Source organism: Drosophila takahashii, chromosome 2L (genome assembly GCF_030179915.1).
Source record: "Drosophila takahashii strain IR98-3 E-12201 chromosome 2L, DtakHiC1v2, whole genome shotgun sequence".
Classification (NCBI taxonomy): Eukaryota; Metazoa; Arthropoda; class Insecta; order Diptera; family Drosophilidae; genus Drosophila; species Drosophila takahashii.
The window spans coordinates 10996092-11012135 of record NC_091678.1 but is presented as its reverse complement, the minus strand read 5'-3'; the positions used below and the strand labels follow the sequence as shown (position 1 = coordinate 11012135).

Genomic DNA, 16044 nt, shown 5'->3' with positions numbered 1-16044 from the left:
TATACCCCAAGAGTTATTTAATCATTTTTATCTTTTCCATGACAAATCAAGGCAAAAATACCATTATCACTTACCTGAAAACCCAAAATCCCCGCGATAATAAAAAGCATTATAAAATTTTTTTTTGTAATTTACTTTCCGTTTATATTTAAGTATTTTTTGTGATAGCTCCATATCAATGCGAATATTTTGTAGGCATATCTATATACAGACTACAGGTATAGACGATAATGAGATCGTTGTATCTTTGTGCTTAGTCACATTTGCTATAGCGACAATTAAGTTGTTAGGTCTAAACAGTAAGTAATCATGACACTCGTCTGGGTTTAACATTATACAATCGATCGATTGATTTATTCAAGTATTATTTAAATATAATAATTAAAACAGTCTTTCATTAACCAAAGCGGGTTTGAGGTTGTTTGATTGAACTATTGTAACATAACATTTGGTGTACTTTTACTCCATAAGCATTAAAAACTGAATGGGCTACTACGACTATAAGGTACAATAACATATAGTTAGGTTATAATTACAATTATATGGTATTTATTTAAATATATAGTTTACAATTGTGTGTGTGTTTTGGAATTGTTTTGTAGGAGGCTTGTGCTAGCAATACTTTTCATTGGATTTTTCATCAGTTTTCCTCTGCTATTTGACTTTGGCATTTGTTTAATGCAATGTGGGCTTACTATATATTTCCGGGTTATATAGAACCGATTGCAAGGAGGATGACTCTACTTCTGCTCACTGGGTTGCGATTGCGGTTGCGAATTGCTGGCGAGGATTTTCCTTTGGCCAGAATGCGAGCTGGACTCGGTTGACTTTCCATTCCAGGCACTTCCCATGCCTGGCGGCTGTCCAGCTGAATCTGAATCTCTTCTTGAATCTCTCAACAGAAACCAGATGTTGGTTTGGCTTAGCTGTCCCTTGGATCTATCTGCTCATGATCTCATCGATGGTGAAGCCCAGTGTTCGCTTGGGCTTCTCGGAGCTCGTCGATGAGGAGGAGGACAGATCCAGGACGGGCAGATGCTGTACCAAGTTCTCAGGTTGAGGCGAGCTCAATGCCTGGCTTGGCACGGAATGGGAGGCGACTGGTGAGGTAACCACTTCCTTGGTGCTCTGCTCGCTGTGACTCTGGAGGTGACTCTTCAGGTTGGCCCGCTGGTTGAAGCTGCGCTGGCAGATGGGGCACTTGTGCGGACCCTCCTCCAGGTGGGTGACCTTGTGGACGGCAAGGGTGCGAGATTGGCAGAAGCCCTTGCCGCAATCGCCGCACTTGAAGGGCTTGTCCTTGGAGTGGATGTACCGGTGATCCCTCAGATGGTCCTGTCGCCGGAAGGCCTTGCCGCAGATGTCGCAGGAGTAGGGCCTTTCGTCCGTGTGGGTTCGCTCGTGGATGAGGAGGTTGTAGGACTTGGTGAACTGCCGATTGCAGTACTTGCAGATGAACTGCTTCTTGGGCCGGCTGCTGCCGGTCGCTGCTCCAGTAGGTCCACCACTGGCACCACCGGCACCGCCGAGCTTCAGGGTGGGCATGGCTCCGAAGTGACGACCCACAACCGCGGCATGCAGACTGTGGAGGCCAGCGGGATAGGGACGCACATGATGCGGATGTGGGTGCGGGTGGTGCGGATGTCCATGGTGGTGGTGGTGGTGCGGATGCTGATGCTGCTGCTGTTGTTGCTGCTGCTGCTGGTAGATGGCTGCATTGCGGATCCAGTGGTTCATCAACTGCTGATGCACGGCCACGGGATCGGCGGTGGCTCCGGGATAAACTGGATATTGCTGCGGTGCCGGATGCTGCTGCTGCTGTTGCATCTGCAGCCACAAGCGATGTTGCTGCTGCTGCTGTTGCTGGTGTTGCTGCTGCTGCTGGTAGTGGGCCATGTGTCGCATGTGCAGTTGAGTGGCCACGGCCTCTTCGCTTATCGCCGGATGCACTCTCCTCAGAGGCTCCTCGGTGGGCGTGTGCGGGGGAGTCAGCATGGGGGAGAGACTTGTCTCGCGCTCCTCCTTGATCACTATGAAGTCCTCCTCGGCAAAGTCTAAAAAGGAGTAGAGAAGAAATGGATTTCGTTAGTTAAAATTGAAGGTAGATTTTTATTAGGAAATTAAACTATTAAATCTGACTGACTTTAAATGGTAAAAATAATTTAATTTTATTTTATTATATAGTTCATTTTTCAATCCAAGCTAGTTATCCATTTAGCCGTCGGTAAATCTCTATCCTAACTCGTTTTGAACTTGAACCCACCTTGTTCTCTGCTCAAGTTGAGCTCGTCATCCACGGTTATGTTGCTGATGGGCGAGGCCGATGTGGAAGACATTATACTGTCTTTTTGTTGATTTATTTGGCTTTTAGATTTATGTTGTATTTTTGGGAACTGCACGGTTCACTTTGGTTTAGCACTTGTATCTGTATCTCTGCTTTGTTTTCTTTTTTTTTTTGTGTAGCTGGCTGACTGAGCGTTCTTTCAGATGCGACGTGCCACCGACAACGTCTCGACACAAACTGAATTCGTTGGCCGTTCGCCGCTCTCCGACTCAAACGGTTGAAAATCGAAGTGAAACGAAACGAGTGGAGTGTGTGTATGTGTATCGTATCCCCGTCTCTGTTCCGCCTTTTGAGTGACTTGTGTGGTGTTGCTGCTGTGCTGTTGCTGCTGCTGCTGCCGCCTGAGCGATGTTGCTGTTGGGAGTAGCGCTCGTTAATAACTGACTGCAACTGCCGGAGTGGCGACCCGTTTTTGAACCGGCCGAGAAGTGCGGAGGAGGGCGACGAGGGTGACGAGCGGCCCGACCAACGGCAGCTGCCTGTGGCGGGGTTGAAGTTATTTGGAAATGGTAGATAGGTCCACGCCTACCTGCTGCTCTCGGATTGGCCCTTGCCTGGCTCAGTGTTCGGCGTTCGGCATTCAGTATCTGTATCTCATGGATGTGGCTCTGTATCTTTTTTGGCTTTTTCCGTTCGAGCAGTAAACAAGCGGAAACCGTTGGCCTGACGGTCGCAAGCGTGGTATATTGTTGGTGTTGCTGCTGCTGCTGCCGATGTTGCTGCCGTAGTTGCTGCTGCTGTTGCTGCCGCTGCTGCTGTAGCTGCTGCCTGGCATCAGCAGCCATCGCTAAAGTCCATCCCAGCCCGCATCCCGAAACGCATCCCTCCCAGGCGCATGTGCCATCAGAAGCAGCTGCACGAAGGTCCTGAGTCCTGGCGCGTCCTTTTGCCCTCCACCTCGACACTTCCACATCCACTGCCATTCCCCGCCAGCTCTCTCGTCCTCGTGCCTTTTTAATGTCACGCTGTCTGCGCCCCAGGATATTGTAATCTATTGTCCCTGTTTGTGTGCCTGATTCGTTTTCACTTAAATTTTAATTTGCAATACAAATCAGTTTTTTTTCCTCATTCCCCCCACTTTGGTTTACACTTTAATCTGGAATTCAATTAGCCGCTTCAAAGTGATGGCGATAAAACTTTTGAGTGGGTGGAAATGGCCGTTTGTAGCGAAAATTGATTGGTTTTTAAAAGGGTTTCCGGCAGGATATGATGGACATATTTTACAGAAAATTATCATAATATTGGCTTGGTATATGCGAATGTAATTTACGGGTAATTGAAAATATGGTTTGGAATTGTAGCTACATTTATTTAAAAAGGTTTAATAATCATTTAGTTGGGGAAAATATTTGTTTTATTTTGAAATTTTATTTTCTTCTAATTCAGCTGCAGCCTATAAAATAGTTTGATTAAATTCAAAGTAATATATACAACCTTGTGGAGTTTTTGATTATATTATCATTTTAAGGTTATTAAAACTAATTGGTTAAATATTTTAGAAAAATTTATTGATTTAATTATTATCCCTATTTTTTCTTTCATTAAAGTTTCTTTCATTAAATTTATTGTAAAAGGTACCTCGTTATAATATTGTACCGCAGTGAACTTTCACCAGTCACCAGGTGAATGCGGCTCGCGTCTGTCAAATCATCTTTAATGAGTTTCTCATTCGAAATGCTTCATGCTACTCACTTGGATAATTATTTAATAAGCTGTAATTGAATCGAGGCAGGCAGGTGCACCTTATGAACAGTTTTCTAAACTGAATTGAAGTAAACTAAATGGAAATTCGAGAAAAACGAGAAATACTATTTTAATTGCCAACAACTAATTTGCAAAAAATTATCACATGCACGCGGAAAACTATCATTAACTAAGTAGATGAATTTCAAATCATTCACTGGTTTACCTAGAATATCTTTTCAGTATAATTTAAAAATAAATAATATTCATTATCATCGTGTTCTTTTAAAGAGATTCCACTGACTAAAAGATTTTTCTCATTTAAAGAATTTAAGCATTTCACATGTTGTTATTTTGCTTCCGAATTAATCGAAATTTCCTGCTGGTTTTTCCGCTTATTAAAAAATATTTCCCAATTCTTACAAGACAAGGATAATGAATCCTGCTTCCGAAACCCGTACATTCCCATGACTTTGACTTGTCGACTTTGCCGGTGAAGCATTTCCGCCATGGATTTGCTGCTAATCCTTTAACTTGGCAAAACAAGAAACATTCCCATTGATTGGTTTTACCCGGACTCCGCAGGATCCCATGGACCTCGAGACTAAGCCCATTGCGACACACTCCGTCACAAGCGGTCCTTTGGAGGATTGACTTTGGGTGATTAAATTAAGCAATATTTACAAAACATATTTAGTATAAACTTTCCCAAGCGGTGGCGAGCAAAAGATCAAACAGGCTGAATCAATAGGTACGGGTCCTGCAGGATTTTCCCAGAGTGCGTGTGTCTGGCATTCTGTGTTGGCCGGATTTGATTTTCGATCCGTTTAAACATCGGATGTGCCGTCGGTTTTCGGTTTGTCAGTGCCTGACAGCTTTAACCTCGGCGTTTGGCAATTGTCGCCGCTGTTGACAGTTGACAAACAGTCGGCGAACTTTTCCATTTCAAAGTGACTGAGACTGGGACTGACTCCGCCTACCCTTTCAATTCCCTGCCTTTGGTTTGGAGTCGCGAGCGGTAATTAACATCATGTCATAAGTGTACAAAGGCAAATAAATAAATAAATAGATAAACACGGAGTGGATGGAGTGGAGACACATGAAAGACCCAGACCGAATATTTCCCAGCACATGATATATGGCATCGCACTGGCTGACTTCCTGCTATATCCATTTGTTGTTGATACTAATATTGTTACTATTATTGTTGTTGCTCTTGTCAACACATGGCCAAAAGGATTAGCCCTCTCCTCTCCCGGGGGAAACACATGTCGTTAGTGTCCAGTATTTGCATGCAGAAAACGCAAGAGATCCTCCCAAGTCACGGAAACGGAAACCGAAGGAAGATATGGCCATAAAAAAAATGGGAATGGGAAGACCCGAAATTCCGGGCCAAGGACCTGCACCAATAAAGAAGTCATTGGCTCGGCCATAAAGCCATAAAAAACTATAAAACTCTCGGCCTGCTCGACATTAGTAGCCTGCTATTGTTTCCGGAGGTCCTCGCTCAGTGGAAAAAATATCGAAATACAAAAATGTAGAGCGTAAAAAATATAACAACGAGAGCAAAAAATCACAAGATCATCATAAACCGAAAATGACAACTTACTTAGTCGCTTCTTTGGCATCATAAAAACGCCCAAAAGACACTTCGCAGAAGACCTTTGGTTGGCTTGACTCTCAGATCTCCGGACTCTGACCCGGTTTTTAGCAATGTTCTTCTTGTTTTTTGGTTTGCTTTCATTGTCTCATTTTTTTTGGGCCACAGCCATGCATATTTTATGGTATTTTTTCGTGTTTCCACGAATAAAATTAGATTTTTTAGAGCAGAAATGTCAGAGTCGAGGTGGCAGAGTCATGGGCAATAATTGTTAAATGACTTTTTAGTGGGCCATATGCCAGAGGTTTCGCTTTTCCACCAAAATCACTTTTTGTTAGCAGCGGAAATAATTTGGAAAATGCAGAGGCCCATTTTTTGGGACTCTCGATTCGATGACCTTCACTTGTAGGGAAATCTTTTTATTTTTTCCTGCGAATCGAACTTATTTAGGCTACTGAAAGAAGTTATCTGAGATCCTTGTATTCGAGGAAGTCATAATAGTAAAAAAATATTTGAAGTTAGTGTTCTTATATTAAACTAAAAATAAAAATAAATTAACTTTGTTTTTTATTTACATGATCCTACATGGTCCCTAGAATTAAATATTTTAGATTTTACAGATTTTAATACGCCATTTTCCTGTACCATAATAAAAACCATCTGTAGAAACAATTTTTTATAATTTCCCCCAGATGGGAGGGTTAAAATGCAGCACCATTTTCTCAGGCCTCAAGTTAAGATGGCAGAGGGCCAAAAGCCTCAATTCAAGGCTTCGTTCAAAAGCAATTTGCAATTTCATGGCAAAAACAGACCAAGCCGTAGTAACTACGATGAGGTAAAGGAAAAAACAATTTCAGTTATTGGAAATTCTTCCAGCGAAGTGGGCAACAACAACCAACAACGCAACCTCGATTTCCCAAGCAAAACGCCAAAAAGTCGCTAAAATTGTTCCACGGCAGTCCTTGGGATTCGCATGATAATTAGGTAAATATCTATATGGTATATGGTATTGGGATTGGCATCTCGAAGGGATGTGCAGAAGTCAAGGCTGCCGAAAAAGACGGGTGCATGCGGCATTGTTGCGATTTCAATTGCTTGCGAAAAGTATCTAAACACACCATAAACGCGTCACGCCCGCGACTCCGCGAATCGTAAACCCAAGGACATCGTGGCCATAAGTTGTCACGACCAAAACCAAAACTCTCTCGATCTCGGGAAAAAGGGGTGTACCCTTTACTAGCGTAATTAAAGGGGTGTGTACAGGGGTAGGTTCCCAGGTAGCCGATACCATCTTGGGCTTGTACTGCAGGAATAGGGATCGTAAAACCGGGTTCCAGGACCAGGACCAGGAACCCTAACCCTAAACGTTACCCTGAACTGGACTTTGGCTTCGGGGCCATTGTCTTTCGCATTGCGGTGGGCGCGACGCACTTTTACTCCTTCCAAAACGAGGAATATCTTCAGATATATTCCCTCGTCCACGCACGACCATCGTACCTGGAAGATCGCGCGAACAAAAGGAGTAGCCCAAGGATTAGTGAACTTGGGCCGAGTATCCTTCGAAAAGTATTTGCACATTCCGCGTGTGTGTGTGGCCTTGTCCAGTTTTCCTCGGCCGATTTCGAGTGTGGCGAATTCAAAAAGGGTTAGTCCGCCAAAGGGTTGCACTTTATTTGGCAAAATAATTAGATTGATCCTGAGGGCAGTTGACTTCTCTGGTCATATTAGTGCAGAGCAAGGAAACTCCCCCATAACAAACCTGCGATTTCCTGTAGCGAATCCAAAGGGTTTAGGGTTGAGTTCGGTTTTGGGCGAGCAACTCCCCGAAAGGATTGCTCTCTATTTGCCAAAATAATTAGATTAATCCTTTGACGGGACGGTAAACTTGGCAACAGGAAAGGGTTCCGGTGTATGATTGTTGGATGAGTTAATAAGAAGACCAAAGGGTGAACAAATTTTCAAAATACCGAACCAGTGAACATCACATTTGAAGTTTAATCTGCCCTTGCCAACTTTTCTTAAAAGGCTTAAACTACAATATTTTATATTATAATTTAAATGTAGTATATTATGTAATTGGCATCTGATTCTAGTAAATGTAACATTATTAACAAAATGCTTTTAATACTTTTAAATGAGTTAATTTTAAATTAAGTAATTGGTTTAATTCCGTTTTTGAAGTACCTTGGATTATAAAATCTTCTGAAAGTATATTTAAAAAATCTCTTGTTTCTTTTTCAACCAATTTCCACCCAAATGACTCACCTCCCGAAACTCCTCCCCCTTGGCGATATCGATAGCGGCGCTTTGTGGGTTGTCAGCTACCTTAAAGCACCTCGTTCCCCGGGGTGGCTTATCGATCGGGCGTCAGTCACCATCATATCATCGTATCCTATCCCCATCATGATTGCGTCGCTGTTTGCCGTATGGTAATAAACGGAGCCGGAGCCAACCCCGTATTTTGATAAGGGCCTCAAAAATGTCGCAAAAACAGAATGAGTTGGTAGAAATCTAATAATAAAAAAAACGGCACGAGGGGCGACAACACCTTTACGACGATGGCCCACAGTTAGAGCGAGAGAAATGGGGCTAGGGCGGGAGAAAGAGACGGGTGACCAGCCAGCGACTTTGATTTTAGCCGCCGCGCTTGTCATAAACATCGGCCGACTTTCATATTTCGCCGGCTGTTTCCCTCTTTTTTCCATTTATTTTCCTTTTATGCTTTATTTGCGTTTGTGATTTAGCAATATGGCGGACGGTTCGGTGGATATGGTGGTTAACTTATACGGTGGTTCAGTGGTTCGGTGGTTGGGTTCCCATTTCCATGGCCTCTCTGTCGGCAGCCCCCAAAGTAAACCAGCCGCCAATCAAAATGCTTGCCCGGAATTAACCCACTGAGGGATTTTATTGAGTGATTGTACGGCTGGGCCTTACCAATCAATACCAACCCTTGTGAATATTGGGAATGAGACTCGAAATTTTAATATCATTTGATTTCCTTTTAATAACATACAAAGAAAAACCTCTTTTAGTTATTATGAAGATTAAAAAAAAAATCTTAAATTAAGATAATCATAATGAAATGTAAAAACAAATTTTTTTTTATAAATTTATAGAATTGTAGAATTTAAAAATTCCATTTATGAATCTTTTATCCGCCATTTTTATTTCGCCCTTCAGCCCACCAAGGGTTAAGAGTCAGCTCGACTTTGTCTTCCTTTCGAAACGATGCTTTGATTAATTAATAATGGAATTGCTAGAGTTCAGCTGGGGATCAGTTGGGGTGCCAGCACGGAGGACTAATTGAAATGGCATGAATGGGTTTACTTGAGGTTCCTATTCAGCGCGTTCGATCTTTTCAATTAGCCCAAAAAAAAAATCACCTGGGGAGAGTGGTCGCGCTTTCGATTCGAGCCACGTCTAATTACGTGGAGTACTAATGAAGGGCGATCTTTGGTCTTTGATCTGGGGTGATGACCACCCATTGATAGATAATCATGGTGACTGATATAACCCCACATCGCCGGGCGTGAAATCCAAGACAAGTGTGTAATTAATAGTGCTCCAAGGGCCGAGCATCTCGCTTTTCGATGATTTCCAGTGAAGATCTCGATCTCTCGTAAAGTATTCAAATTACGGGGCGACGAAAAGTGTGAAATGCGTTGAGGAATACATGAAAGGTTGCACCCCTGACATTGCGTGATTTATGATGCCAAAACATGTGCGACCCACAAAAAAACAAGGTCCCTGGGCTCCATGCCAGATGGAGATCCTGCGGAATGGTGATCCCGAGATCCTTCAGCGCCACTTGCGGGAGTGTCAAGTGTTTGTTTGCTCCGATTACATGCTATGCTGGTTATTTCGATCCGGCTATTAGGGCTGTGTTTACAGTGCGGCGCTATCCATAAATTACAAAAATATTCCCAATGATCTGTAGCGGAGAAAGCAGATCTCCAGTTCGTGGCCCGTAACCCGATGCGGAATTTCAATTTCTGGAAAATCTCCCCCCATCCCCAGCCCCCAAGTTTGTTTACGTTTTCCCTGAGACTAATTGTCGACATTGTATTCGAAATGGCCGAGACTTTCAGGCACTAAGCCAAAGTGCTTCCATTTCCAACTAAGTATTTGAAATTTATTGGTCAAATCTTTGGGCATTCGTGATGTGTGTGTGGTCCATAATCGCATTACCATTTGCATCTCAAGTGGGGGAGTGTTTTGCCGTTTGCCGGGTTTCGCAGTTGCGTTTTAACGACTACTTAAGGCTAATGCCCGGTTCGGGGAATCTGGAGATTCGAATACGGTAGTAAATAGTTGCACCACTCAAGTGGCTGCCCGTGGAGTTCCAGCTATGCGACTTAACCCACTACCGAACCACACTCCTTAAAAAATTCCAAACCTGCTTATCAGTTCGGTTTTGTTTGGTTTCGTTTTGACAGGCCCCTGCGAAAGGAGCCGTGTTATGCACTCTTGTGGTTGTTACAAAACAACCATGCCAATAAAGTCGAAGCGGGAAGTTTCAGATATCGCGGCCATCGATTCCCGGGAGTGCCATTCGGGATCATAAAAACAAACTTGAGTGTTTGTCTTCCCATTTTCATTATCTATTTATTCAAATTTTATTAGTATTGTGCATCGAAATCTTGCCTAACTAAATTAAAAGTGACTTGGGTGAGTTTCTATAACTTTCTTTACTTAGAATGTTAAATGTTATTAAAAAGAGCGATTTCTTTATGCACTTAGGAATAAGAAAAAATATTATTAGATATGCTTAGGTTCCTGCATTTAATAATAATATTCATAATAATATTCTTAGATCAGAAACATTGAATGCCTTTATTCTTGTAATCAATGTGCCTCAAATTACTTAAAAACCTTGTAACCTCCTACAGAAACGCATTATTTTAATGTCTTAATTTGGCTATTGAGGAACTCCCCTGCTAATACATTAAGTGATTAAACTAATCGAACTTAGTTTCACGGTTAACCCCAGAGTGCCCGCTCCGTCACCTTGGACCACACACACATTCCGCATCCTGCAGATTATATCCAGCAGGTTATCCTTCAGGTCCTGCTGCTAACTAGTTACAAATAATTATCTGTTTGCCAAATACTCGGGGACAACTTTATCCGAAGAATCCATCCATCCAATTGCAATTATATGCCAGTGGCCTTGAGTCGCCGCTGGGGCACCGCCGAGGTTAGCCCAACTATCAGAGTTTTCGGTTTCGGAACTGGCATATCGAATCCCAAGGCATCGAAGAATCGGTCCTCTGAAGTGGAATCTCTGCGACTAATGCTGTGATTAGCATCTGCGTTGACAAACACAGTGAGCGGTCCCAAGGCGAAGAGCCTGGCTGGCAGTTCCTTGAGATTTTCTACACATCTACGGAGCAGGGAACCCTGGAACCCCACCCAAGATGAATAATTATGGGTGATCTTTATGCTAGCACCGGCTCCTCGCTGGGACCGTTAATGCTCAAGTTGAGTCGCGGGGTTCCAGGGGTTTTACGGAGTATGGGTTCCGTTCCGTTCAGTTCGGTTCAGTTCAGTTCCATTCCGTGGCAGGCGGATTACCTGCGGCGTTTCCTCTGGCATTCCTGAAATTTCCTTCCTTCACCTTCAATTGATGCGCTCGAGTCGCGCTTTGTTAGCAGCTATATATTCACGCGTATTCCGCCGAAACTCGCTAATGGTCACAGCAAGTCGTCCGATACGATACGATCCGAGCCGAACTGAGCCGAACCGAAACCATGTTTCACCTTGGTCCCCGCCTGTGTTATTAATGATGGAAATTTGAAAATACAGAAGGTTCAATAATTGCAACATCATTGGGTCTTCGATTTCTCAACCTTCGGCTGACTTTTGTCCCCGGCCGTAAACAAATTGCCAGGCATTTCGCCACACTTTCCGATTCCGATACCGATCCCGGTCTTGAAACAACACACGCGCGTCCCTGAGGATCCGAGAGAGATGTATATATACATATATCCCGAAAACATGGTTTTATGGTCCCACATCTACCTACGATCCTTAGAGATCCGATCGGCAGCACTGCGTTTATATTGCAGCAATTTCGAATCAATTGAATAGTTTCCACGAATGCGCACAAAGATCATAAAACGCGTCGCGTGGTGAGGGCGCGCAGATACAGATACGCAAACTATGAGATATTATAACCGGGAGAAGGACAAACTTCTGCTTTTTCACCAACAGCCTCACCTTCACTTGGCTCCGTTGCCTGTTGGCCGTGTTTGCCTGTTTTATTGGCCTTTTTGTCATCGTAATTCACGTGTAAAACATGCCGATGGCCAAGTTCCCTTTCGGCCATTTCCCCTCTATATACCAAAAACGAAAAACTGGACCCGAAGATTGCGCGTGCGCACCTCTCCATTTGTTTACATTGCGCGCACGCCCTTCCTCGGGGACTCTGGACTTCCTTTTTAGAGGCGTACGCCCGGAATCCGGAATTTAAAATCAAGTAATGAACAAACAAATGCTGGGCGACCCATCCCATTGTCGATTCCCCAGAATTTTCGGCGCACGAATCAAGTTCTTTTAACACTTGCCAAGGCGACAGCGAAATATAAATGGTATGGGAAATGGCCTTGGCAAAGGAGCCTAGAAAATTGGCTAAAGAAAGTTTATACCAACTAAATGTAATACAATAATATCCTAACTAAATTGACTGACTCTTTTATTATTTATTAATTTTTGTTAATACAGTAACGAAAAGGAACTGCAATAAATTAGCAAAATCATTATCTACCAATATTCAATTGATTTCCTCAATTTTTAGTTCAGTGCATACCCCTGATTACAGCCTATTCAAATGATTACTTATCATCGGCAATCGCAGCCCTTGAAAAGTTGTACAAGTTGCAGTTAAGCTCCTGTCTGCATGTTTGTTTCCCGTTAAGCTCCCGACCAGAAGAGCCTCTTCCAGAGCCAAACCAGCCGATAAGCTATCGCCGATTGTCTGTCTGTGGAGCAGCTTATATCAGCTAAAACCCCTTGAGTAGCTTCTACAAGTGGCCGAACGTAGCCAAAAGCCCAAAATCAAAGCCTAAAAACCTAACCCATACCCAATTCAAGTAGCTCGTGCAGTTCACCTTAATGCGCCCCTCGGCATTCGGCATTCAACATTCGGCACTCGACGGGGGACAGGAAACTGCAGCTCCAAGTTACCGCCACTGCAACTGCATTTCGGACTCGAGATTGGCCAGTTATCTGCTGTCAGTCCATGGGCGTCACTCCTCCCCAGTTCCTCAGTGCAGCAGATAGCTACCCGTCATTGTCCGGAGGCACGGGCTCGATTAGTTGCTAGGGAAAGGTGTGCACTGGGAAAAAAATAAATTCTGGAATAAAAATAAAAATAAAAACTTCTTTTCGAATTTCGATGGTTGAAATCTATAGAATTTGTATTCCAAAGTATAGGATCATTTAATATTCAACCTTAAGGGGTTATATACCTTTTTTTTAAAAAAAAAAAAACGAAATTTTTTTTTTGCTGAATCCTAAAGTATATCCCCTAGAGAACATCTTCCCAAATTTTCATACAGATCCGAATAATAGTTCGATAGGAAAACAGCGTTTTGACGCGCTCGACTTCAATAGTCAACGTAAAACTTTGAATGCGTTTATCTCAAAGTCGTGTTTTTCCAAAAGTGCCTTCGCTGTGACCACGATTGCGCAAGAACTATTTGATCGATCTTCTTCAATTTTTTTTTAAATTATTCGTAATGATTGTGCCAAGTTCGTGAACGATTCAGTTTTTATGCGCCAATTTTAATTTCGCAGATCAGAATTTTTTAATAAAATTTTTAGAACTTGAAAAATCAAATTTTTGGAAAAATTGTTACTGTATGCAGAAAAAAGGAAATATTCTTAAAAGTAATCGTTCACGAACTGAAAATAATACTATACTAACTAAAAATTTTTGGTTTTTTGATATCAGTTGACCTGCTGGACTTCCATCGTGGTCACCGCAAGCCGCTATAAAAAAAAAGGGTTCCGAAAGAATTGCCATAACTTCGTAAATTATTTATATTTTTTCAAGAACAAAGGCTTGTTGTTTCGATAAGAACATGTACTATCAATAAATAATAACTTCACTGTCATAAAATAATTGCTACACACCAAAAAAAAAATCCAAAGTTCCCTCAATCGCTCAAAAAAGGTATATAACCCCTTAATAGCACGTTTAAAATAATATTACCACATTTCTTTTTTACTTTTGAAACATTTATTAACGGAATAAAGAATTATTTTAAATTTATATTAAAATTCCAATGTTTGGGATAATTTTCAAAAACTATTTTTCCAGTGTGTTGTTTGCCTTTGACCGGACGTTAATTGGATGACTGCTGGACCCCAGTAGGACCTACTGCCCGGTTCCAATCTTGGCAGCTGTCTGCCGAACGACGCCCGCTGGGCACACATGTCCTGCGATGTGTCCTCCTTTGATTGCCTACTAATCCTGGCCATCGATGCTCAGGCGACAATCGAAGTAAACAGCCAGACAAATGGGCAAACAAATGAGCCGGGGCGTGTGTCCTTAAACGAGCCAAATTGGATCATAACTGCGAAATGCTGAAATCTGTGCAAACAGCGTTCTAATTAAGTCCTGCGGAGAGGGCACACATAAAAAGGACATCGGACCTCGCTCCAAATAACCCAAGCCCAATGGCCATTAAAGCCGGACAATGGGGGCGCGTGTTTTCTGAATTGCGTCACAAGAGCGTTGACTTGGATCGGGAATTAATTATTGGGGGAAAATACATATAAGTCTCAGGGGGAGGTTTTGACGTCAGCTGGTTTTAGTAACCAAAAAATCCAATTTTAATGTAGGAAATTAGTAGAATTTTAGCGATTTTTAAAGGAAATCCGTTTTTTGAGGAATGTTAATCTAATATCCGAATTCAATGGAATACATAAATAGTGCAAAATATCTCTTTAAATTATAATTTATAATCATAATCATAATAATAATAATCATAATTATAATTTATAATAAATTACAAAGAACGAAAAAACGTATGGTTTATTTTTACCAGATTTTAAAACGTGTCGTAAATTTCGTGGAGTAAGCGGATGACGAAATAAATCTATTTATATTACCTTTAATAATAAGTTAGAAAAAAATTCGGCAAAAACCTTAAAGAAATATTTATTTTTAAAAGAAATCGTCACAATTGTAAAACTTCTAAACCAGATAAAATTGAGTGCGCAGAAAAGATTTTAGAAATTTCTTGATGTCGGGACTTTTGGGACTAGAGAAGAAGTGGCCTCGCGTCATAGAGGGCCTTGGGAACCGCGTGATCCACTGAAACCAGGCTCGCGATAAGCCAAGACCAGAAGTGCCCAAAGTGTATGGGGCGTTTCCCATGTGTATTTGACCCCTGATATTACCCAGATTTCAGAACCTATTTCACGACAGAAAAACAGAAACAACTCTTAGGCCGTCGGACGCAATATCGACAATCTGGGTTTATAATGGGGGCGAAACTACCGATCGAAGCCACTCACAGCCACCAGAATCAGCAGAACCGCCAGCACCACACTCCATCCAAATATAATTGGTCCCATGGGGCACCTACTTATCGCCTGGAATGTTCGTTTTTAATTGCCCCATTTTGTTGGAATACAATTTGCCCATGCTGTTGCTTTCGTTGAATTTAACACTCTTTTTATCAAGTAAAACGAAAAGAAGAGGAACACTTACCAAGAAAAAACACTTAGCGTTAACTGGCTGCTATCAAGTGCGAGAGAGTGTTTCGCCCAGAGCCAATCGGCATCGAAAAGGGCCTGGGAAGTGGGTCGGTATAACGCCCACTCCCTTTAGCTGGTGTGGAACACTCTACGCTCTGCACTCTAACTCCAACTCCAACTCCCCAACCACCCACCATTCAAATTCCCCTCGAATTTCCCAACGAGCCATCATCGAATGACTCCAATCCAATTATTGCTAGAAACTGATTGTTCTTCCGTCCTCAAATTTGACACACTTGAAAGATTTATATCCAATATTTTCCACATTTATTGGGTTAGATAATATTTCTATAATTGTACTTATTTTAGAAAAAACAACAATATATTATTAAAAAAAAAATTATTTTAACAACTATTTTAAATGTAGCTCTTTCAAAAATTAGTTTGCATTTTAAAAATTAAAAATTTTTTGCCTTTACAATTTGAAATTTATATTATACATTTCTCTGAGTACATTTCTGGGCAGAGCCAGGCACTTTAAATTACCGCCACTAATCTTGCGGGCATGTCAGCAGAACCCAGTGCACAAACCCAAACCCAAATTCTAGTTTGAATCCAAAAACCAACGACCGACGACCGCAGCTCAAAGTGCAAAGTGCACTTGACAGACAGCCAGCTGCAACAGCTGGAAATGTATCTGAAAATGTAT

The 16044-nt window shown here is 42.1% G+C and overlaps 1 protein-coding gene across 1 annotated transcript; it reads right to left on the bottom strand.

The window, feature by feature from the left end:
• Positions 1-325: 325 nt before the first annotated feature.
• Positions 326-2577, bottom strand: odd (odd skipped). The gene is made up of 2 exons (XM_017147469.3): positions 2264-2577; positions 326-2054 (listed from the first exon to the last, which is right to left on the bottom strand). Exons 1-2 carry the CDS (start codon positions 2334-2336, stop codon positions 940-942), a joined length of 1188 nt encoding a protein of 395 aa, XP_017002958.2. The 5' UTR covers positions 2337-2577; the 3' UTR covers positions 326-939.
• Between the last annotated feature and the right edge of the window lie 13467 nt (positions 2578-16044).

Excerpts from the sequence above, each read along its gene's own strand:
- odd (XM_017147469.3), bottom strand. The coding sequence starts at position 2,336 with ATGTCTTCCACATCGGCCTCGCCCATCAGCAACATAACCGTGGATGAC. Across the intron at positions 2,055-2,263 it reads CAACTTGAGCAGAGAACAAG|ACTTTGCCGAGGAGGACTTC; the intron begins GTGGGTTCAAGT and ends ACTCCTTTTTAG.